Genomic DNA, 26987 nt, shown 5'->3' on the forward strand with positions numbered 1-26987 from the left:
ATAAAACCTTTAAAGAAATGTCTTTATGTCATTCAGTTCAACAAGTCTTAATTGAAAGGCATACATTGCCAGGCAAAGAAAAGCAAAATAGTTAAGGATTCAGAAGCTTTCATATATTGGATTTTTTTTTTTTACATTCTACTATAGATTGTCTTTGTTTTCCCTTTTATTTCCCTATTCTTTTATCTTTTTTGCCTTTCCACAATTTTTATTAAAAATCTGAGTAAAGAATGTCATATTTCTAGAGTAACCAGATGTTTTAGAACTTTGGATCAAATTAAAACTATTCAATTTAATTGAGTAGACTCTCCCCATCCTGAAACAAAATAACAAAAGTACCAGCCAGGTCAATACTTCATGCTTTTAAATGTCTTCCAAGAATGACTGTATTCCCCTAACAGGAATTTATAAATTAAAAATGCTGACACCTCATATAAAGAAAACAAATTTTAAAAAAAAGCTTCTTGAAGACTTTTTTTTCCTTGAGACTGCTTAGATTATTCAATTTCTAATGGAATCATTTCAACTGATACACAGGGCAGTTGTACCTGAATGCCACCAGAATTAACATTAAATATCTCTGGGTTATAATGTATGATTTCTCCAAGCTGCAGTACTTTGAAATACTCTGCCAATTAAAAGGAGGAAAGATGAAGATGGGCTACTGAATCAGGAATATTTTATTCCTCCTCCCCAATCCTTTTCTCTCCCCACCCCCAAAGTGTTCATTATGATGAATGGAGCACAGAGGGAGCAAAAACAGCAGCGAGAGCCTATATCGATGCCAATGTGCAGGCTGCTGTATCTCATTGTCTGGCTTTCATCATAGACTCACATTTCCTACCTGTCACCACAAGGGGTGTCCAGGACACATTATGAACATGAAGCTTCAGTAACCAAGCTGTACAGAGTAGTCTAGCAGTTTAGCCCTGAGTGATTCTGAGAAATTGGAAGAGAGATTTTTTGCTGCTGCTCTTCAGGGATTGCTGCTGTTAGGGAGGGGTAGGGGATGGGGAGCAGGTTTGGAGGTGTGTATTCATGTTTGAAAGGATGCAGGGTGCATTTGACTGAGGAGTCTAGGCTCTGAGAAGCCTTTAGTGAGAGAGAGAAAAAAAAAAAAGGGAGAGGGAGAGTGAGGGAGAGAGACGAGGACGACGGAGGCAGAGAGAAGAGGAACAAAAATAGGACTGAAGAGAGCAGCTGCTTCCTAATAATCTGGTTCTTTGGGTGCCTCAATGAATATGAACATGGATTCTGTCACTGAAGCCTTCCTCAAGCTCCTGTTTCTCTTATCTATTCAAAATTGGAGCCCAGTAGTATCAGGAAATATACGTAAGTAAAACAAATGATTTTTAAAACTTCAGGCTATCTGAAAAACTTTGGGGTTTACTATTTTTCTTAATTATTATATTTATTATTATCTTAAATAGTATTTCAAAATTTGTTCTGGAAAAAAAAAATCATGCTTCTGAATCTTATGTTTAAGTGGTAACCCTGGAAAAGAAATCTCTGTTTACAACTGCCACCCCCATCCCCACCCCCACTAGTTCTCTTTTCTAAAATGTACCCTGTATTTTTTTTTTTTTACTTTTGTCTGTAGGCATGATATTTACTCTGTCTTCTTTAAATATCCATTGAAAAACCTCAAATTCTAGTAAAATCTGAAATTAGCATCTTAACCAAGGACTAGTATGCAAATGTCTTCATTTATTCCTTTTGAGAACTACTGCATTTTGTAGGAATTATGTCCAACAGAAAAGAACTGGCAGACTTTATAGTACACTGCATCAACTAGAATGTTAGCAGGTTATAATTTTGTAGACTAGTATCTGTCTGCATCTTTAGAATTACAGTGGTACTCTAATAACTGATTTATTGTATAGTTCAGAAGAAGAACACATGTAGGAACACCCAAACATTGGATATTGAGCTACACAGGTATACCTGAAAGAGGGGGGTCTCATTTTCAGTAGTAGAAAGTTTTTTTTTTTAAACATAAGAAACAGAAATGTAGCTGATGATCTAGACGTTGATGAAAATTATATTTTAGATATACTTTTATAATGTCATTAAAAGTCTTATTTATGAGTGATCTGTGTGTGCATGCATGTGGATTCTATAAACACATAATAAACTCCCACTCTTTAAATAACAGCATTATGAATCTAATCAAAAGACTTTTCAGGGAAAAAAAATTGGCAGAACCCAATGAGTTAATATTTTATAATAATTTATAAAAAGTTAATTTGCATTGTTGTGTTTTTTAAATTGTTAGCAGTCCAAAGTAAGCAGACTATCTCCTTCCTTTAATGAAATGTTCATAGTCTCAAAGACTAGGATTTTCATTATCAGTTTGCTCAAAGCTCAAAATGATAAAATATAATTGTTTTTTTCTTCGTTGAAATCTTGACTCCCATCCTCCTCTCTCACCATCTCCAAAATGTGTGAGTGATTGGCTCTTTCAAGAAAGTGCTAGTAGGAACACTCAGGAATTACATGACTGCAGTACAGCTGGGGGACAGTTTGGGGGAAACAACTAAACAGTTAACTAGGAAGTTTGTAGTAACTCAACATCTTATAGTACTTAAGATCCTGGGGAAGTATGCTAAGGGGAAGAAGCATAAATGAAACTCTGAGCACAACACAATCACTTATATAAAATTACCACGATGATCTTGTGTTGTCATTCAGTAATGGTAGCTCGTTCAATGCTCTAGTGTATATATCAGGACAAAAAATGAACACTTAACTCTTGTAGGCAACTGCCATGATGTTTTCTAAAACTCTAATTTAATTCTGGAAGTACTCCAGAAACTGACAAACTTCAATTATTTACACATTACCAAGACAATTGTACTTTGGTTATCATTGAATATTGTATTTAAAAACTACATGAATCATTATTTAAAAAGAAATAAATAAAAAGCAAAGCATTGCAGCATAGAACTGCCGAAGTATAGCAGAGAAATAAGGCACTAGAGGTCACTCTTACAATTTAAGAAACATGACTTCAAAAATAGTTCTTCCTTTTAAAGAAACAGAAATGCTTTGAAGTACTATCCTGCCTTGCCTTATAAATATGTGATTAGGCTGTATCGACAAATGATTACCTTTGTTTCTTTTTTTTTTAATTAAAAACTACAGAAAAGCACAAGAAACAGAAAATAATATAAGTAAATTCTTTATCTCTCTGTATCTGTCTCTCTCTGTCTCTGTCTCTCTGCCTTTCTGCCTCTATTTCTGTGTGTGTGTGTGTGTGTGTGTGTGTGTGTGTGTGTGTGTGTATCTTTCTCTGTCTTCCTCATTACCTCCTTCCCTACCTCCACCCCCCCCCCCAATAAGATTGCTTGTTATAAAGGAAGATTGCTTGTTTTAAATTTCCATATGTAAAGAACAAGATGTCTCACTAAAGAGTAACATGGCTAAAAAATTGCTTAGGAGAGGTGTCTCATTGGCATGAGACAGAAAGACAGAGACAGAGACAGAAACAGAGGCAGAGAGACAGAGAGAGATAGAGACAGAGACAGACAGAGAAAAAGAGATCAGAGATAGAGACACAGACAGAGACAGGGAGAAAGAGAGAGATACACAGAGAGGAGAGAGATTTTTTTTTTAAGGGATAATTTCTCAGGAATTCCTTTACTTTGGTTTTGATACCTTTAAGAGTGTTGTAACACTGACTTATAAACTGAAACTTATAAAAGTATTTTAATTATCAAAGTTTAAACTATTTCATATTTACAGATATATTATTATAGGTAAGAAAGTGAAGATAGTAATTATTAATTTCATTTTTACTTTATTTGTAACAGTGATTGGGATAAACATCTCTATTGGGACACTGTAAATCAGTTCATCTGGAATATTTTTTTTGTCTTGAATATTTTGAGAGTTATTTATTTGGATCAATGTAAAAGTTTAAAATATGTTAACATCTGAAAATTCAGTTTGAAATTTTTTTTACAAAAAAAGATTAGTGTGCAATTATTAAAAAATTCTTACTTGAAAAATTCTGTTGTTACAATAATAATATCTTACTAGCAAAAATAGAATTTTTCAAAAGAATAGGTAACAAAAATCATATACATTTTAAAATCATGCAAAATGTGGTTTTGGAGAGAGTTGCTTTTAATTAGACTTGAATAATTCTTGTAGATAATGCTTAAAAATCACTCATAAAGAGAGCTAACTATACATATTGATATTATACATAGTATATAAAAAGTTTGTTGAAATGAATAATATTCCTACCCTATTTGAAAGCCATGAAAAAATAAATAGGTATATCTACATATATATATTCATATGCATATGTCCTGATGTATGTGTATTATTATACATACATGTATTAGTGAGTTTATAGTGTGGGCTGGATGGGTAGGCACACCTGGATGACAATTTATGCATGCCTTTCCACCTATTCATCCACTCTTCCAAATACACATACATACATAAACCCATGTATACCTGTATCTTACTACAAAGAGACTTGCATTGATGCTATTCATATATACATATATATATGTGTGTGTGTGTGTGTGTGTATTCATACATGATTGTATGAATATAAGAGTATCAATTGCTCAGGCACGCATACAAAATGGACAGGTGTGACATTATGTGCAAGTTTGTAATGTATCTATTTTATATCTGAATGTAAAAAGATGGCAAGCAAATGTGGATTTATATACAAATACCTATGTATGCAGTATGAAAAACTTTCCTCTGAAAATACTTCTAGGTATTAAAAAATATAATGTTTTTCTTTTTGTGAACATACTTTTTTTTTTTTTTCTCACTGTATTTACAGCTGTTTCTCCCTAACTAAATCAATCATTCTCCAAAGTAGCCTAAGCTGCCTATGTGAAACTAGGTCATAAGAAATTATGTCAGGGGGCAGGGGCAAAAGTTTCATTAATTACTTTGTGTTGTTGTAATTATGTCTATTTTATTTTGAATATAAACTGTTCTGATTAATCTGAACACTTTAAGTTTGAAGAATTTGGAAAGTGGAAAGTTGCTAATTGAAATAGTACATTCTGTATTTGGAAAACACCACATCCATATGTCTTCCTTATTTTCCTGAATTGTTTGTGTACTCTATCATTTTCAAAATGAAACATAGTAAAGAGATTGTTTTAAGTACACTGTAGTAACTGATATTGTAAAAGCAATGAATTAAGCAACTGGTCTTCTCTTTGAAACCTTTTTTTATTTTTATTATTCTTAGTCAGGACTATCGATTTGTATTACATGGGAAAGTTCTTTTGGCTAGAATTGAAATCTAAGGTCAGAATTCTAAAAGTTGTAGTAGAGACTTCTTTAGTTATTCTATATATTAAAGAGATGACACTCCTTCTGATTCATGTCCATCTTTGCCAACAACAAATATCTGATAGAATCTAAATTTAATTTCTAGCATCTATTTTAAAGCTACTTATCATTCTCTAAGTCTTTTCTAAAAATTAAGATGGACAGTGTCTGCCTTGCCCCCAAAGTAGAGAAAGAATGCATCGTAGATATTAGAAGAATAAAATAATTCAATAGGAAAAATAACTGATTAATTGAAAAACCATTGATTAATATTTATAGCTACTGTTGGTTAGTTTGGTCTCAGTATGTTCTATTAGCAGTTCACCCTGTCATGAGGATGATTTAGTTTTCTTTTAGATTTAAAGAAAGGCAATATGGCATAGTAAATAGAAAGACAAATAATGTCAGGAATACTTTTGTTCAAGTCTTCTTTTATACACATACTGTAGTACCCGAGACAAGTCACTTAAGCTATTAATGGCCAACATAAGTAAAATTCTAAGTTTCAGAAAAAAAATCATAATTTTCATTAGCAGAGAATATTTCCTCAGTTGGAGTTCCTATATCAGTATAATCTAAAGCATAGGTCTAGCATTTATGTATATTCAAATGTATATACACATTCATTCATCCATAAATATACATATATACATACATACATATATATATGTGTATGTATATATATATATATATATATATATATATATATATATATATATATATATATATATATACACACACAGAGTTTTGTTGAGAACCAGATGTTTTTATTATAATGAACTTGGAAATCAGGAAAAAATGCGCACTTGAATATCTAATTTAAGATCAGAGGCATAATTTAAATCTTATCATTTAAAGCTTTTCAACAAATACTCATTAGATTGAAAATGTTATCCTAGAAACTTAAAAATTGATGATTAATGAATAATCTACTTGTTATTAGTCTTTCTTGTTGAATAAATGGGTCATGGATATACAATTGTTTTAAGAATCTAAAAACTATGTTTGTATAAAATTGAATTTAACATTATATTTCTTAGTTCCCATAATTTCATTTTGTTCACATCGTTACTTTTATTTCATTATTTTACATAGAAATAATAGTTACAACAAATTTCAGAAGAGTTAAATAATTTTTTAAGATGTGTAGAACTATAAATTCACTATAGAAAGAATTTTAGTAATGGATCATCATCTGGGGAAGGTCTAAGTTTGTGAATATGTGTACATTATGGATTTTCTTAATGACTATGGTCAAATTTCATTAGAACAAGTGTGCTAAAATACAGCTTTGAGACCCACATAACTGTTCACTTGTTTTAGGTAAAAAAAAATATGATAAAATTCTAACAAGGCAAAATGCTCAAAACTGGTCCACTGAATATATTGCAATAAAGTTTAACCTAATATAGATCAATATTTAATATGCTGATACAGTAAGGCACACTGATTATGTTCTTTGTACAATCATCAACTATATGATATTCATCTCAGTTTTTGAAAATTAGTCTGTCATCAAATGACAGTTTTTTTAATGTATTCCATTTTTCTAACAGAACTTTTCTTTTTTAAAATAATTTTCCAAATTGATATTAAATAATGTAATATATTTTCTCACGTGATGTAATGGATGAAAAAGCAAGTGCCAAAAAGTCTAAGGTTATCTAAGGGTTAATCCATATAATCATTATGTGATATTCCTTTCACTTTGTTTTCCCTTCTAAAGCTTTTAAGTATGAATACCCACTAAGGGAGAAAAATAGTTATGCTCTTTTGTTACATATTAACTTCCAGTATTTCACTTTGCTTGAAGATTTTACTGAGAGAATATATGAATGCCCATATCGTGAGCTTTTAATTAGCAAAGTACTGGATAATGTCACTTTCATTTTATCATTACTTAGCTAATAAATTTGTGTATAATTCAGATCTTCTTTTGTCTTCAGTTTGTTTTCTCTAGAATCCTCAAATTGTTTCAAAAAGAGTTAAATATGACAACCAACTTAGTTAGGTAATGAGGAGTCCTGGATAAATTAATCTAACTTATTCAGACAGTGAAACAGCTTGAGGCAAGGACACCTTTGCATAGCATGATCTTGGCTGATTATTCAATTTGTACTTTTAGAAATGCATACTGCCAACCATAGAACTTCAATCTAGTAAGCCATTTATCATCAGTCTACCATCAGGAAAACAAACAAACAAACAAAATGTGAAGTTACACATTTTTTTTAATTGCCAAATTAAATAATTAAAAAAAGTTTAGAGGAAAAACAAGTCTCCTTCCCCCATTCAAATTACACTTAGACAAACAAAAACAACTAAGAAATCTTAGAAAATTTATGAGGATTATGTATATTTCCATTATTTATATTAAAAGTGAAAGCTGCAATTGATTCTGAGATTGAAAGTTGCTGTTAAGGATATATTTCAAGTAAGAAATACACATTTCAAGTAAAAGAAATTTAGAATCTATTTTTCCTCTGAAATCAAGAGGAATGAAAATGTAAATACACAAATTTTAAAGTTATGGAACTTGATGAGAAAAGGCAAGTATATGAGATAATGATGATTCTTATTCTAATCTGAGAAACTTTAGATTTATTATTAGTCTTGTAGAAATTACACTTTCAGACTCTTCCTCATTGCTGCCTTATGACTATTAGTGGATGTATTTAGTACATGTAAAAGTCTTTTCATATGATTTTTTTTTTCAGAAAGAATACCTTTAGTTTGAATGCTTCAAACAGGAGCACTCTAGATATTATAGTCCTAAAAGACAAGCTTTTCTTTTGTCTAGTTGTTAATTCTGCTTTCATTGACCTGTTAGTTATGTAACTCTATTTCCCTTATCTGGTTATTTTATCATCTCTTTTTAATTTATTTATCAAAATAGTGATTTTTGTATTTTATTTTTCAAGTACTATTTTTAAAAAATTCTGTCTCCTATTACACCACATTTTTTGAAGAATGAAATCTCTTACCTCTCTATATAGTTTATGAAATAAATTCTCATATTAGCCATGTCTAAAAGTATACATGTCTCTTTCTGGATTTTAAGTTCACTATCTCTCTGTCAGAAGGTGAATTATTTCTTTCATTTTCAATATTTTGGACTCATTCATATTATCTTCTACAAATGTCAATAAATTAAATTACCAAATTGAATTAACAAAAGTTAGTATAGTACCCCAGAGGGGATCAATTTCTAAAATGCACAATTCTTGATAAATCTCAAGAAAGCTGAAACACTGTCTTTCCAATGTTTACTGAACTTCTGATAGATGTAAGCACATCATTACATAATACGCAGCAATCTTTTCACATTGGCATAGTCATAGGTATCTGTAGTAAAACCAATATTCTGGAGAGAAATAGACCATGCCTTTTGTTTTTTCACAATGAATTCCCTTCATGGTTCATGAGAAACTGTTACTCTAGTAATAAAATGGGAAAAGTGGCATAAAACAGGAGGTAAAAATGATCCTGTTTATGTTCCAGTTAATGAGTACTTCCAGTGCAATAATTTGGAAAGTGATTGAAGCCTGGAAACTTTTGACATTTTAAGTAGTTTTAAATTAGTAACTACAGAATTATTATTTAAATACCATACCTATTTAATAGAGCAGTGATGAAAACTACCTCTAAGATTTTAAATCACAGAGGAAAAGGAAAAAAAACTATAAAATATATCAACTGGGTTGTAGTTCTAATTACTTTTTTATTAAGTATATCTCATTACTTGGTAGTGCTCTATAATAAGATATTGCTTATTTCTAACTCACAGGATAGCTGTATGTTTCTGTACCCTTTTAAAGAATAAAGAAGGGAAAATGGGTAAAATGAGGACTTTTTTTTAAATGGGGTCGTAAGGGATAAAATATTAGGAACAGCAGGTCAAATATTTAAATTTGTCTGCATTACTAAATCACATTCATTATACAGTTTTGCGGTGAATATGACTTGCATATTTTTTACTTGACATCATTCAAAGGAAAAACATTTTGAATATGTCATATATTCTATAGGCAATTATTACAGTGTGGTGCTGGAGAAACATAAGTAAGGTTCTAATCTAGTTTACTAAATGACCTTAGACAGGTTACTTGAACTATTTGAATGAATCTGAATTTAGTTGTTATTTTAGCATTAATCAGGGACTTTAGCCAAGAATCTATGTTGTCTTTATCTTATTCAAGTCATCCAGGTCGTAATTTAATATTTAAGAAATTCTTGAAGGAATATATTACCTGTCTCCTTAGGTAGTTCTCAAATAATGAAACAAGAGGATACTAGATTGCACAGGTGTAAAGTCTTCTTAACTATCAGTTTCTAGGCACCTAAATATCAAGTATTAACAGATAAATTTAGCATTCAGGGAGAACATGCTTCTGGATTGGACAACTACATGAAGACTTGTTTTATACTGAGATTAAGAGAATAATGTTCTTTGAACTAGGGGGCATAAATATTGCACTGTTGCAACCAGTACCTAGCATATGGTTGCTTACTTCCTACTTGGTAGTGATGTCAGGAAAATAATCCCCAGCCTGTGTTTTTTGGCAGAGTGAAGAATTGAGAGATGGCAAGATGCCTGTTGTAAGCCTGTGTAGATTCTGCTAAACTAGGAGGATAACATCATTCTATCACAATCTCTTGATGGCTCATTTTCCAGGAAAGCACAATGTAAACCACAAGAACACCCCATACTTAACAATGATTCTGTATGACTTGTGTGTGTCACTCTCCTCACCAGGAAATAAAAGATAAAATTAATGCTATTAAAGATCTTGCTTTATAGACAAATTTGGATTGGGGTGGGGGAGAGAACAGTAAGAACAGCAATTGTCTTAATTATAGAGGACACTTTATTTTGAAGCTAATGAGAGAGTAGTGTTTTAGTCAAAGACTATTTTGGCATGTAACAATTTAAGGACCATCCATTCTTCTTAAATTAAATGATAGGGTCTTCACATTCACATATATATATATATATATATATATATATATATATATATATATATATATATATATATATATATATGTATGTATCTAGATAGATATATACATACACATACTGGAAACTATGTTATTTTGAATACTTGATGACCATCAAATTACATATTTAAAATACTTCAAAATATAACATATTTTTAAGGTTTCCGATTGTCTCAACTAAGGATGCAAATACCAGTGGGAATCAAAAGTTATGACTTCATATTATTAGTCTGCCATTAATTAGATGACAAGTTTCAATTTTTTCTGAACTTTGATTGGCTCAACTAGAAAACGAAGTCATGTTTTAAAGGATCCCCTATATATCTTCTGGTCTAAATAATCTTTCTATATGTGAATTTATAAAGTACATAAATTTAAATAATCACAGGATACAATTTTAAAATATCACATTTCCTTAAGTTTACACATAGTAAAAGTAACCAAGAAAAGTGATTTAAAAATACTTTAATGGAGAGTTAGAAAATCCCAAAATTTGGCTCTCATTGGCAAACATATAGCCACTTATGTTTGGAGTACTCCATTATAATTGTTCACTTATGATATGAAATCTTTAGTTATCTATGAAATATAATGAAATATTTAATCATTTCTTATAAACTGAAGTAGTCTTTGGAACAAAAGGATGATTAATTTAAAATCCAAAACACATCTATTTAAAAATTCCCTTAAAAGTAAACACAGTTTGTTGGATATTTTAAATGGAGCACAATAAACTCTGGCCAGATTTTATAGTTAAAATTATTAATGGGAAACATTATCTATTTGAATTAGAATTCACACATTTATCATGTTAACTTTCAATATTATTCTATCCCTATTACATTAAGATAAGCCTAAACAATTCTGGTGCAGGACAAATTTGAGTAACTCTTTCTCCTGGGTTTCCTTCATGCCCCACCATAGCTCATAATTAGTTTAGGAAAAGTCTTCTGATACACTTCCTTTATTCCTTTGTGATCAATAGAATAAAGTTGTCAGAATAGAGCCTTTGCTAAATCTCTGCTCATGAAATGGTCATTTTTTTTGGACAAAGTTAATAATTATATTAAATAGAATCTAGTTGTTTTATGATTCTTATAGATTATCAATCATCTACATCAAATTATTTTAGGTTGGGTAGAAGCAAATATTGAAAGTTAGAACATTATTATTAGTATTAGTAATCCATTGGATTTGACAGTTGATACAATGAGCAATTTAGGATACACACACACAAACACGTGTTTGTGGTATGTGTGGTGTCTTAATTCAATTTACCACAAATTTTACTATAAATTTACTATAAATATTAGTATATCTTCTTTTACTAATTCTTACTGAAAACCAAATGCTGTATACTTACTTAAAGTGCTATTGGATCCAGCCTAATATGATATCATTTGGTATTTGTTATACATTTTAAGGGAAATATTTGGAAAACTGTAATTTCAATTTTTGATTCTATTTATGAGGTATCCATCTATCTATTATCCATCATATGTTTTCTTAATTTTCCTCATCTTTAAAATGTGGATGATAATATCATCTAACTCCCAAGAATGTTGTGAGAATCAAATGAGATAATATTTGTAAAGTATTTTGCAAACCTTCAAGTGCTATAGATGATAGCATAATCTAGATCTTGTGTATATAATATTTGAAAGTCTTTCCATGCCTTATATAAATTTTATGTAGATTTATATATGTTTACAATGTATAGCTACATCTTAGGAAAACACTCAATGAATATTTATTTGTTTTGTTGAATATAATTTTTATAACTGTGTTACCTTATACTTTTCTATTACCCCAGTTATTGTGTGTACTTGAGAGGAGATCATTTCTGTTTTATATCTCTGCTTGCCATCCCTTATAATTCTTAGTACTTAGTGAATACTCAAGAATTGTAATTGATTATCTTTTTTTAGTCAGCTGAAATCCAATTCAGACTCAACTTGTAGGTAAAGTGCCCTTTCACTCCTCCTCTACTCTTTGAAGTCTTATTTTTCTGCTCCTGACATTTATTGATAACAGGGATTATTCCATATTCCCAGATCTCTCTGCTATTATTCCTTTTTTTTTTTTTTTTGCATACCAACTCCCCCAAAAACAATAACTTTAGAATCTACTGGAATAGGAAAGGTAAAGAATTGAAAATGGACAAAGACTAAACATTGAAATAATTTGCTAGATTCTCAACTGAGCCAGTAATAATACCAACTTCTAAACAAACCATAAGACAAATTCCCCCCTGAAGAAAGGAAATCTGGATCCAAATGATCAAAGCCAATTACAGTCTCACTACCACACTAAAGACTGAATTAGGTTTGCTTTGTTTTAATCCATTTGATAAGTTTCTAATTTGTGCCAAACACTGTGTGTGCTAAGTGCTTTACAAATATTATCTCATTTAATCCTCACAACAATTCTGGGAAGTTGATGCTACTATTAACTCTATTTTACAGATTAGAAAACTGAACCAAATAGAATTGACTTGTGCAGGATCCCAAAGCCAATATGTGTCTGAGATTAAATTTGAACTCAGGTCTTCCTGAGCCCAGGTCTAGAGTATTTCAATTAAATTCTATTCAATAAACATTTATCAAATATCTACTATGTACCAGGAAAAGTATTAAGCAGTCCTTAATCCCAAGGAACTTAAAACCAAATGGGAAAAGACAATACAGAAAAGATTGGAAATTGTATGTGTAAAACACCAGGAGACATATTTTTACACTGAGTTGAAAACTAATAGAGTGATAGATTCAAAGTAGAGTGAACTAAAAGTCTAATTTCTGCCCTTTATAAGTAAGGCTTTGCATTGAGTTTTATAGTTTTCCCTCAGCCCATCAATGAAAGGGGAAAGTAGCCTGAGGGAGGTGTTTCCAAGATTTGATTTAGTAGGTTGATGAGATTAGAAGTAATGAGTTTATCCTGAATAGGCATCTTTTTCATGGAGTTGAAATCAGGCAAAGCTGCTCATGCAAAGCTTCTTCTAATAATAAGAGTTTCATAGGAATATTAGGGCAACTAATTTGCACGGTAGTATCAGGCTCCAAATCAGGAAGCCTAAATTCAAAACTGACTTCATTACTTTTACACTATCATTTAGCCTTTTTGCCTCAGTTTCCACATCTATAAAATCATCTGGAGAAAGAAATGACAAACTACTACAATATCTTTGTAAAAATAGGGTCTTGAAGAGTCAGATTCTATTATTACGATTGAACAATGGCAACAAAAGGAATATTAGGTCCCAAGACTTTAACTGAAAGCCAGGAACTACAAAATCAGAAGCTGGAATTGGAATTTAAAGTCATAGCAGGAAGCACACAATAAACTCCAAATACCTGTTTTTGTCTGACAGAATCTGTTATCCTTAATTATGTATTTAAAGGAGAAATGCCCCCAATCTTTGCTGTCATTCCATGTTCTTGGACCTTTCTTCTTTGAGTTCTAAAGCTAGTAAAGTATTAGTATTTGATACTACCTTTTAAAATAACTAAGAGATAACCTTCAGTGAAATTTAAAAGATCCTATAAGAAGATCTTTATTTGCTATGTTTTCTTTGAGATGTTTAAAAAGAAATAGGTTCAGACTCTGGTAAAAATAAAATAAAATTAAAAATTCACATAAGAACTTGGACTGGGGAATTTTATATAGCTCTAGAATATAGGCACACATATAGATATACACATACAAATGAATACATACAATATACACACATGTGTGCATTATAGCATAATTTGCATGTATCATGGAAAGATTAGGATCTAAACCTTAACAACATCATTGCTAGATCATGATAGCTTCCAAATTTCACATGAGTTCCTTTGGAGGCATTTTTCCATCTCCTAGATAAGAAATGCCTGTTGTTGATTATGAAACATCTGTTTTTCTTGAGTTGCTTTACCAAGATTTTAATGAAATCTTCAGATTTGGTTTGTGTGATATAGTTCTATTATTTGCTTAATAATGAAGAAGGTGGAAATGTTAAAAAAAAAAAAAAGAGGATTTCTACAGTTGAACTGAAACAAAGTACTACTACCTAAGAAGTTAAATTTTTTAATTTTAAAAGAAAAAAGACAAATATGGTAAATTTATTACTATTATATGTTCAAAACATTTAAATAAAGCTTTAACAACATTAAAAACTTAACTATCACCATGGTCATTATTATCTGTAGCTGTGACAACTGACCAGGTTTCTATGATGAGTTTATGTTAAACTAATTTTTGCTTGAAATGTGCATATTTTCTAACAATTTAATAATTCTGCTACTGCACCCTTCCATTGATGCTAGGTAAAAAAGTATAATTGTACTTCCTTTATCTGGATATATATTTTAAAGTCTTTTAGTTAAAGTGACATGAAAGACTCAGTGTCTTGAAAAAAACATCTTTATAGTCTCACAGTATTAAAATCTAACTCAAGATTTTCAGATTACTTTGATTACCTAGAATTTATGTGACTTATGACAGTATGCCAGAGGAGATGCAGTATGGCATGGTATGAATAGTACCGAACAGGGATTCAAATTCTGCCTCTCATACTTACAGCTATGATACTTTTGGATTATTACATCATCTTGAGAAGTCTCAGTTTTTGTTTTTTTGGTTTTTGCTTATGAAATAGAGGTTATAATAATATTTTATTACCTACCTTGTGGGATATTTCCTCTCTAAAAAACAAAACAAAATAAATCTTAATTTTCAATGTAAATATGAGCCATCATTATTTAGAAATTTCATGTGTCTGACAAACGCTTGAAAGAACATTTCAGGTAGAGACATTTTATAATTGATATGCACTTTACAATCTCCTATCTCTGACCAAAATTTCCTTTATTCCCTCATGTCTCCCAAATAAACATTCTTACACTCTTTTTCATAATTAATAACCTCTAAGCCCTTGAATCTTTTCCTTCCCCCCCCTTCACTCCCATGTTTTCCAAACTCTCATCACTCTATTTAAATTGAATTACATTTATTAGTGCTTCCCCCTTCTATTTTCTCCTACTAACAGCATGGGTTGAGTGTTATTCTTTCATGTTTTTTTTTTTTTTTTATCTCAGTACCTAACAAAGTACTTTCTTTGCACTGGGAGCCTAATAAACATTTGATAAATTGAATTAAAATATTTATTGAGCCTCAAATGTTCTAGGTGATCTTCTAAGTTTGGATACTTTGCTGGATTGTTGACAAATGTTTCTATCTTTCTCAGCATTTTCCTGCACAGTGCTAATGTAATGAGGGAGATTTAGTCTTCTTGACTGATAGGGTGACAAAAATGAATGTAATTCAGAGCAGCTGAATCATCATCCTCATCCCCTTTCAGATCTTCTTATCTGTCTTCTTATCAGACTGGTAGCTCTCAGTTGACAGTTAAAAAAACACTTTTTGCAAACATATATGTGAGTGAGTGAGTATGAATATGCATGTGTATGTGTGTATATAATTGAAGATATGAATATATATTCATATATTTCCCCCTGGGAACATTTAACAAGCTGTCAGTCATTTTCCATCAGCAGCATGCTCAGATGTTGATTGGGCAGGGGGTGAAATGTTGGAATTGGATATTCAGGTAAACAAGGGGGAAAATAGGCATCTATATCTAATATCTAGAATATCTAATAAATTAGATAATATCTAATAGCACAAGTGCCTTGCTGCACAAGCAGTTTAAACCCTAATAGAGATAGAATGTGCTAATAATGAAAAGGGGAAGAAGGAGGAAGCTTCATTTTATGTCCCTTTCTAGGCTAACAAAAGCCAAAGAAATCTCAGAAAGTAAAAAATTTTTCTACTACTGAGTGCAAAGAAATGTTACTGAATTATCAATATATTTGAGTGAGCTAACTTTTATGGTTGTTGTCCTTTGCTCTCCAAAAGGATCAAAATGACATCATTGTTAAGAGTCGAGTTATAGTGTGTCCAAATGGCTGATCAGACCAAATAAGCTTGGGATGCTCTGAAACAGATCGGACACAAGATAGTCCCTATGAACATTTGGGGAGGATTCTCTAATTCTGTGCATCTTGCATTTTTTCTGAGCTAATTCAATTCCAGTTTGTGCATGGAACACAGTACTTTCTCTGATGAGGACACACCATGCTGGGCAGAGTTACCGCTTATAAAAAATAATAAAGTATGTGTCTCAATACTCCTGTAAAATCAATCAGTAAATAAGCATTTATTAAGTATTTAGTATGGACCAAGAACTGTGCCAAACACTGGTGATACATTGATAAAAGTGAAATAGTCCCTGTCCTCAAGAAATAAAATAAAAATATTGTTAATAATAATAATAATAAATACTCAAATATTTACTACTCTTGTGATCTTGGACAAGTCACTTAATCCTGCTTGCCTCATTTGCTTTATCTGTAAAATGAACTGGACAAGAAACTGACAAACCACTCCAGTATCTTTGCCAGGGAAATTCCAAAATGGGATCAAGAAGAGTCAAATATGACTGAAAAACAAATGAACAAAACCAAAATGAAAATGCAGTTATATAGCTCTGTAAAGTTTACTAAGTATTCTATATATCTATCTACCTATCTATCTATCCATCCTCATTGGTCTTCATAAAAACCCTAAGTGATAATTACTTTTTTTTTTTTTTGCAGAAGAAAATTTTGCCCAATTTTGCAGAAGAAACTAAAGTGTGCATTTAATGACTTGCCTAAATTTATTCATCTAGGAAGTGTTTGATGCAGGATTTGAACCAGGGTCTATTTCATTTCAAGACCAAATTCTAAGCACCTAAACACTAACCTTGTCCTAGTATAGTTGTAAAAAGCATAAATATATATATATATAAGTATACATAAAATGTATAAAGAGAATTTCTGAGGAGAAAACAATAGTAGACAGAGTAAATCAGGAAAGGCTCCATATATAAAAGGGGGTCCTAATTTTTTTGTTGTTTCTATATGCTTTGATTTTAGTATATGTTCTTGTATGTCCTGTTCAACATGAAAACAAATTCTAGAATTTATTCATAGTATGCACAGTAGAAAGACAATAGAAATCAATTAATTCATGATTTATAATCTTTTTAATCCTTTCATGAAAAAGTGTACTGGAAAAAGATTTAGCAACTGGCTCTCCCCACCTTCATCCTCTTTTTGCCATTCTACCTCACCCCCAAATGTTGAATCCACACAAATTTAAGGTGCACTATTAACAATTTAAATTTAGACCATCAACAAAACTATAAATATAACCCTAGTTATATTTGCTTTTTCTAATGTTTAAATGCCCATATTGAAAATTTAACAATCACCTAATCTATGCATGCAATTCCAACACATCTGTACTGGTTATTAGAAGCCTCCATTCTATTCTTTTCTTTCTCAAGTATACTAATATGTTGATACCAAAATCTTAATCTAATGTTTTGAACAGTTTTCATTTCATATGTATGGAATCTTATAAAAGATTACTAGATTTGAAATCAATGAATCAAAGTTTGACTACCTGCTATGAAACTTAATGTGTGAATATGACAAGTTATTTAATTTCACTGGGCCTCGGTTTTCTCTTTAGTCAAAAAAAGGATATTATATTCTATTAATTTCACAGGGTTGTGTGAAGAAATAAATTTTTAAATCTCATATTCCTTTAGTAATAAAAAACTGTTTTCTAGTACTAGAAATAATAATTCTAACCTCCTGGAAAAGACTTTGCATATTGTCCTAGAAATGGACTGAGTCAACTTTCCAAACACCAAATTAAACTATGTAGAGACTAATCATGAGCAGGGTAGACACTTGATGAATTTTATTTGGTGTTATTCAGTTGTCTATGACTCTTTGTGACCCCATTTGGGGTTTTCTTGGCAAAAATATTGGAATGATTTGCTATGTCTTTTTCCAGATTTGTTTACAAATGAGGAACTGAGAAAAACAGGGTTAAATGACTTGTTCAGGATCACATAGCTATAAAATAACTAAGACCAGAGTTCAATCCATGAAAATAATTCTTCCTGATTCCAAGCTCAGAACTCTGTCAAGTGTACTATCTGATTGTTCCAGTGAATTTTATGATCATATCAAATCATGAAACACTAACAATACCAAGAACCACAATCATAATTGATATAAAATTAGATATGGGATTTTTAGTGATTATACTAATAATAGCATCCAAGCTATATCAGGCTTCAAGTATAGTCAAAGAGGGACTATCTATCTATCTATCATATCTATCATATCTCCACAATATTTTGTATTTTCTCTGCTTTGATCTTTTTTTTTTAATGACTCTCAGCTCTTGTGCCCAGCTGATATATTCTTGAGCAATCCAGCTATTTTCATAATGTTTGCTCTGCTATATAGTTTATATGTATTGTGATAATTTTATATGGAAAAAATGTCTATATGGTTTGGGGACAACAAAGAATTAGGTTAGACTTTATCTTCCATTTCTTCTTCATTTCAGAAACTCAAATGTAAGTATTGATTTCTTTCCTTTTTGTTAGCATTTTGTTTCTTATGTTCAAAATTGTCTGGCAATTTATAACATCATTATTTCTTTTTCAAAGTTTATTTTGATTCTCAAAATTTTGAAGCTGGCATGCATTTAAAAAATAATTTAAACTCATATAATAATATATAGAATAAAAAAAAAGATTCAAAGGTGATAGCAATAGTCTGCTCTATGTTCTAAGGATTGGTTCTTTCTTAAATCACTTAAAATTGTTCCTTTGTTAAAATATGTTTATATTACACATTATTAAATGATGTTTTTAATCATGTTATATTATTATTTATTAATATTATTAATAAATGTTATTAGGTAGAATTGATCATATTCAAGCAATTTAATACCATAGAACCATTTTGTTATTTATATAGATTTTTCTTATTGTTACATAAACACTAAATCCCTACTTTCCTTATTTACATAGAAATTGTGAGTTCACTCCTTTTGACTAGACATTAGTGTTATAAATACTGGTTTACTGGATTTGATGAAAATAAGCTATCAAGGTATCATTTGTATGTGTGTGTGTGTGTGTGTGTGTGTGTGTGTGTGTGTGTGTGTTTCATTCCAAAAAAATTAGGCAGATGCATAGATTGCTTTTTATTACAAGTTATTTCTGGCTTGTGATAGGTCAGAGAAGAAAGATACCTGGCTTTGCCATGGCCAAGATGGAGTCTGGTCAGACATTTAGTTATTTGGAGAAGGTGCCCATAGGATAAAAGAAGGAGACAGAGTGCCACGCCTTTCCAACCAGGGAATTAGAAGAAATATTAGCATCAAACGAAAAAGAAAATATCAAGTTCAGAACTGACCTATTAAACTTATATCATATCTAGGCTAAGTTGGAGTATTGGTAGGAGATGCACATATTGTCTTACAGAATGAGAATTATGTTCTTTTATTCACTGGCACTATTCCTGCTTCTTTAAGCATCTGATTATCCCTTATCAATGTGTCAAGAATGGAATGTTAGAAAGCAACTATACTATCACTGTAATGTTCTGGTTAGCTTTCTGGAGGTCTTTGGACCAGCCTTCCTTTCAGCTGAGAGTAATCACCATGAGAGAGGCAGGAATAAAATCCAAATTCTTTATTTCTTTTGTAGTCTGTCTCTTTTAGTTGGGGCCTGGATAGCTTTCTGGAGAGTCTTCAGATGGGATTTGGTTTCAGTGGAGAAACTAAGGAGAACCACCAGGAACCTTATCAAAGATGGAATGTCTCTTGTTTAGTTCTTGCTGACTTTATTATAATTACACCATCATAGGTGTCAACTTATAGAACTATATTAAGTACTAAGTGCATATAAAACTAGACAACCATTGTCTTATCAATTCCACTGAGTGAACATCTTTCTACAGAGTTCTGGCTCTCTACATATCACTTTTCTATACTTTCGATTGTATTGATTTTTAAAGTTTATAATCATGTTGATATATTCCTGTTGAGCAGTACTGAATCAGGTACATGTTGTGATGTTTTTTTTTTCCATTTAAACCATTGCTATGATCAGTTATTCTAAATCATGGTACTTAGTAAGTGCCTACGTTGTTTTTGTATTTTATTTTACTAGTTAATATTTATTAAATAACTATTATGTGCACTGTGTTTATCACTGAGAATAAAAATTAGAAGAAAGACAGTACCTGTCCTTAAGAAGCTTAATATCTAATGGAGGAAAACAACACACACATAAGAAGGGGGAGGAGGAAAAGGTATCTTGGAGAGGTGGAGAATAGTCAGTAGAGTGAGGTGAGATAAAATGTCAAAACTGATCTCTCTCCTTAATTGAATATATGTTTGGAGTTAATAATCCTATCTTCTAGTCACAGAGGCAGAGGGTACTGATGAGGTCAAGTACCAAGGCTGATGAGATTTTGCAGGATAATGAAATTATTCCAATAGTGAGCTTCCTGGGGCATGGTGAAGTCAGAGAATTCCTAAAGTAATTTAGACAGGTGAGAAATGAGCATTTAGAGACCTGGTTTCCTGTTTTCTCTCTCTGTCTCTATCTGTCTGTCTGTCTCTGTCTCTATCTCTGTCTCTGTCTCTGTCTCTGTCTCTCTCTCTCTTTGTCTCTCTGTCTCTCTGTCTCTCTCTCTCTGTTTCTCTGTCTCTGCCTCTGTTTCTCTCTCTCTCTCTCTCTCTCTCTCTCTCTCTCTCTCTCTCTCTCTCACACACACACACACACACACACACACACACATATTCATGCATACACACACATTCTAAGAGACAACTGAATTGAATTTAAATTAAATTTTTAATTGTCTGTTTTAACATGGGCAAAGTTCCTGAAATTATGAATAACATAAAAAAAATGATTCTGAACAGAAATCTTATCCTCCAAAGAATTTGTATCCTGTTTATATAATAAGCTAGTCACTAACATTTTCCATAACTAACCCTTTCACCATATTTGGACAATATTAATGTATAAACATGTATTACAGAGAAATTATGACCTATCAAAGTTTTGTTATATTTTGGTCAATGGTAATACACTTTCAATTATAGAGAATAGAACAAAATTATTAAAAATAATTTTTAAAAAACAGAAGTTTTGGACCAAATATCTGCCATCTGTGGACAGAGGTAGAAACAAATGGTAGAAATCCAAATCGAAGTGGCTCTTACCTATCTTTTTTCAGGCTTTTGGCAGAGAAGTAGTTCAATTATACCTCTCAGCAGGGGAATAGAGGGGAAGGGAGAGTTACAAGCAAACTAACTTGGCTCTTCAGGAAGTCACCTCAACACTCTTGTCTCAATCTCCATTCAAAACACATGTACTCCGGATATCCAGCTCACTTAATTGTTTTTTCTCCAGTAGAGTTTCCTTTCATCCATTTCTCTCTAAAACTGAGAACAAAAGCTTTTTTCTCCACCACAATTCTTTGCAAAACATTCTGGCATAACATACCTCCACCTCCAGCTCAGTTAGTGATAGCCTCAGTCTCACTCAGGGCAAAAAGAGGATGTTGTCTTTCTAATGTTACAATACTCAGAAATCAGAATGAGTATTTAAACCTTTTCTTGGCATCAGGGAACTTAGTCTAAATATAATTAACAAGAGCAAATATCACATACATAAAAGATACATACATAAAAGATAAATAGTGAAAAGGACTCATAAAATACAGAAATTAGGCTTTCTTACAACTTAAAAATAAAAAGGCAAGGTGATGCTGTAGATAAATAGATAAACAGAAATCAAGAGGAAAAATAGGTGCAAGTCCTATCTTTCACAAAATGACTATGTGACCCTAAGAAAATCACTTAACTTCTTATTGTTTTAAGTAAATCTGTAGAAAAGATACTGAGTTGAATTAATGGTAATTATCTACTCCAAAGAAATTGCATGCCCAGCTCCTAACCCTATCCTAAAACTAAAAACCAAACAATAAAAACCCAAAATAAAACAAAAACAACCAAACCAAACCCATGGGAATTCAAATGAAGATAAATATTTTATTTAATGAGAAAAAAAGATTCTTTACTTTAAAAAAAATAAAAAAATAAAGAATTCCTCAGAAATTTTTTGCTTTATAATGCATGAAAAACTATGTCATACTATGATTATACTGCCTTTTAAAAATGCATTTTAATGACATTTGGACCAAATATGTTCAATAGAAATATTTTCCATATTATTCATCTATATTAACAATTTTCTTCCTTGCTGTGGCATGTAATAGAACATAAAAATAAAACATTTGGATTTTTGAATAAGGAATTTTAAGTTCTGATTTGTTTTTATTTTTTAATTTTTTTAAAGATAATTTACCCTTTTATTCAATTCAGAAAGGTGTTTTTTTTTTTTAAATCCTCCTCTAAAGAGGGAATACTTTAAATGTGTAGAATTAACAGTTTTATTGTCAGGCATTGTTTTTGAGAGAACCAATAAATTTTTCATCAATGATTGAGTGATGATGTCAGTATCCCATCTCCTCTCTACATATGTATTTATGCTTACAGGAATATTAACCTCAAATTTGTCTTATTTGTTTCTACTTGAAGTATTGCCATCATTTTTGTCAAAATCATTTTCAATATAGTCAAAATCTTGCTAGTTGTGATTGTAGTATTCTCATTGGTATAGTCCATAGTGTTTTGGTATTTCTGCTAATTATATTTCACTAATATATACTTATCCCATTGTGGTGACAATTATTACTTAGAATGTCGATTAATTACTAAAAATCTCATTGAACAAAATACAGAATTGAATCCTTACAAAAATCTTCTGATATTGAATTGAGAAGGTTCATTGCCAACCATATTCTTCTCAGAATCTTCATTTAAAAAAAAAATTTACTGTAGCATCCTAAGAGATGTCCTATTGGTGGTTCAAGTAAAATAATAGTTATAAAGTGCTTTGCACAGAGAATAGTAGGCACTTAGCTTATTCCTTCTCCCCTCCAGGAATATGTCAGGCCTGGAACCCACTGATGTACCCCTGGAGCTTAAGATTGTTGTTGTAGGTAACCATTTTTATATTAATCCAGCAACATTCTCAATTCTAACAATCAAAACATATCTATAAGCAACTTTCATGATCAATATCCCAGTCAATTACAAAAGGTATAGTGGTAAACCATGGGGGATAAATAGAAAAAAAATAAATAAATAAACAATCCTTGCCTAAATGATCACATTCTATTGATATAATAATATTAAAAGTAAAACCAAAATATTTCATTAATGACTTGATATTTAAGCATAAAGTTAAACTATATGGCTCTACTGAAACCGCATTAAGCATCTTTCTCCACCCCCTGGTATTTTTTGTTTGTTTTGTTTTTTCTTCTAAATGATATAACATAAAATTCCTAATGTAAGCCAAGGAAATATAAGAGATTAAAAACTTCAAATCTGAATGGAGATAATCTATTGAACTAACAAATAAGTGTTAACTGCCTTTGATATCAAGGTAAGATATATCAAGCATAAAGGAACCAAAGAGAAGGCTATGGTTGAATATTTTAAGATACTGTTAACCAAAAATTAAATTTGAATGGGAAGAAAATGTTTAAATCAATGAATGTCTGTTGATCACTTGGCAATGTACATTTCTGAAATTGTAAATTTAGCCATGAAAATTTTGTAAAGCATATATGTTTTTTAAAATCCCCGTAGCATATGAACAAGTAGAATGCCTATCTTTCTTTTTTAAAGTGTTTTATTTTCAAAACATATACATGGATAATTTTTCAACATTGGCCCTTGAAAAACCTTGGGTTTCAATTTTTCCCTTCCTTTTCCCTACTTCCCTCTTTAGATGTGTGCCTATCTTTTTAAAGCAATTATATATGTAAAGCAAAAATATATGTATAGATCTTCCTTCCCAAAAAAAGAGAAAAAAAAAAAGATTGATAGAAATTCTTAGAACATGTAATAAGCAAGTAAAAAACTTCCCTATGTTCTTTGAAATAGGCTGACATTTCTTTGTCAAGCAATAAACTGATGATAAAGAGATGTTATTAGATCTGTTGAATGAACAGATCTCTAGATTTTCAATTATTTAATTCAATTATTTCCAACAATAATGTAGATAAAAATGCATGTGTTTGCCCATCTTGTGCAACTCATCCATTATTACTCTCCAAGTATACCACAGAAGATATACCCAATGTAATAAAATAATCATTCTTCTGCTGATATTTTGAAAGAATTGTAGAATATATTCTCTGTCTACATCATCTCTCATTGTTTCCACATGACTAGATTATCTTTTCTTCTTGCCAGGTGATTCCTTTTTTGTTGTTTGTTTTATAGAATTCCTGATTAGTCATATGTTGCAGTCTGCATAAATTTCTCATGGATTTATTTGTCCCTTGGTCAATAATGTTTTTTGTGAAGTAATTGGGGTTAAGTGACTTGCCCAGTCATATATGTAGGAAGTGTCAAATTTTTGAGGTCAAATTTGAACTCAGGTCTTCCTGACTCCAGGGCTGGTGCTCTATCCACTCTGTCATCTAATTACCTCCAATAAACTTAACTTCAACAGATTCAATTACAATCCATTAAATTTCTTCCATGCTATATAGCAATACTAGTAGGATGTTTGTAATTTTTTTTTTTAAGTAGCCAATAGCTTTCACAGATAACTTAGAATCATTAAGGGAGTTTTACAATTTCCAAAATGCAATCCAGATTTCTCCCTATCTTCTGTTCATCTCTGGTTGCAACTGGCTATCTATTTCTACTTGCCTGTTCCAATTATATAGATTGGTTCTATAGAGCACCCATCCAAATGTATATTGAAATATAAGCAAGAGACACTCTCAGCCATTGACCTTTTCCTATATGGATGGTCAGGCCAAAATTCTTTGAATTATGACAGTTGTCTTCCAAGAGGCTCTAAAATGTTCTAGTATTTGTTTCAATCAATATAATGTAATAGACAAAACCATTCCAAAGAATCCTTCTTCTTCTTCTTCTTCTTCTTCTTCTTCTTTTTTTTTTTTTTTTAGAACTGGAAGTGTTACATCAAAATGGTGAATATCTTTGTCGAGGATACATGTAATGACACTATTTTATGTCTTACCTTATGGATGTGTGGGTCATGAAAGAGGGTTATTTCTGTATTTATATTTTCCAAGGTTATAGAATGACTTTGATTTATATTATAGATATATTTTTATGTTTAAAAAACACTTTTATGAAATGTTTATTCTAAAGAATCAAATGTGGGGCACCTAGGTGGTACAGTGGATAGAGCACCAGCTCTGAAGTCAGGAGGACCTGAGTTCAGATCTGGTCTCAGACATTTAACACTTCCTACCTATGTGAGCCTGGGCAAGTTACTTAACCCCAATTGCCTTAGCAAAGAAAAAACTATATAATCAAATGCATATTCATAATCTACATATAATATGCCTATAGGATCTTACTTTCTCTATATCTTAGACTAATTGTAAAATTGTACACTACTGTTTATAGTTTTGTAAGACTACTTGATCCCTATTCATATTCTCATCAAAAATGCCCTCTATTTGATTATAGTTGATTCCTTTAAAGATTTTATATAGATTGTAAATTAGATACTTAAGAAGATAATTATTGATGTTTTCTTACATTATTCTGTAATTAATAAGGTCTGAAATTTGTTTCTGTATCTTTGCTAACTGCCCTTTTTAAAATACCTTTTATAATGTCCCTTGGTTCCCTCAATATTATGTCTGGTTAAGAAATGTTACCTCTAGTACTGATGTTACTTGAAAAGCTTCCTTTTTCTATTTATACCTTTAGTGCTTACATAATAAACTTTCGTTCATTCATTCAGTCTTTTATTTATTCACTTAATTATTAATCCATTCATCTTCTTAATGCACATTAATCCAATTAGGAAGTTTTTCCTTGTCTTTGTTCTTTTTAATGTAACTTCCATATCGGCTATAAACACATCTGGAACTATGCTTTTAGGTTCCAAGCATGACAGGTCCACTGTCCTTGTTGGAAAATAATATTTTTTGAAAATTCTTTCAGTGTCTTTATAATGTCTATGATGTGTCAACTAACTTACCAGTGCCTAAATTTTAGTTAAGATGGATATAGTAGCTGTCTATGCCTTTTTATCTGTCTTATTTTCAGATACAGCTTAAGAAATGCCTACAATCCAAGTATGAAATCAATTTTACTCCCATGACAATATCTATATAAGCTCAGCTAGAACTATATTGACTAGAAGGCATAGAACAAATGCCTGAGAGTCAGAATTATTTGTGGAAATGGAGTTTAGCATGGAAATTTGAAATTAAATTATTGCCTCAAGAAATATATAAGATCTTTTCTTGAGGAGCCTGGACTTTGGTAGTAACTGTTCAATATATTACTGAAGGGGGGGAGAAGTACCTACCAAATATGTAGTAGCACATGATCTCATGGCTAAAATTATATATTAGAAGTTCATTATCTGTCATGGACTGACAGTTGACAAATTGCAATATTGCAAATACAGATCTCAATATATCTTGCAGAACTCCACAAATTAAGTATATGGGCATTATCACAATCTGAATAACAATTCACACAATACACAGATGTAATATTGCTCTGTGAGAGCTTAGGAATTATCCTACCAAATATTCATTATATTATATCATATTATTATATTATAATGAAAAGATTCAGAATACAGAAACCACGCAGAAGAGACTGAAATCACATTTATAAGGTGCATG

General features: G+C 31.1%; 1 protein-coding gene across 1 annotated transcript in view; it reads left to right on the forward strand.

The window, feature by feature from the left end:
* Positions 1-800: 800 nt before the first annotated feature.
* Positions 801-26987, forward strand: part of CNTNAP4 (contactin associated protein family member 4) — a 630591-nt gene continuing 604404 nt past the window's right edge. Inside the window, exon 1 of the mRNA XM_051996707.1 lies at positions 801-1332. Within this exon, the coding sequence (XP_051852667.1) occupies positions 1236-1332 (97 nt within the window). The 5' untranslated portion in view covers positions 801-1235. The remainder of the gene's footprint in view (positions 1333-26987) is intronic.

The sequence above is a fragment of the Antechinus flavipes genome, chromosome 1 (genome assembly GCF_016432865.1).
Source record: "Antechinus flavipes isolate AdamAnt ecotype Samford, QLD, Australia chromosome 1, AdamAnt_v2, whole genome shotgun sequence".
Classification (NCBI taxonomy): Eukaryota; Metazoa; Chordata; class Mammalia; order Dasyuromorphia; family Dasyuridae; genus Antechinus; species Antechinus flavipes.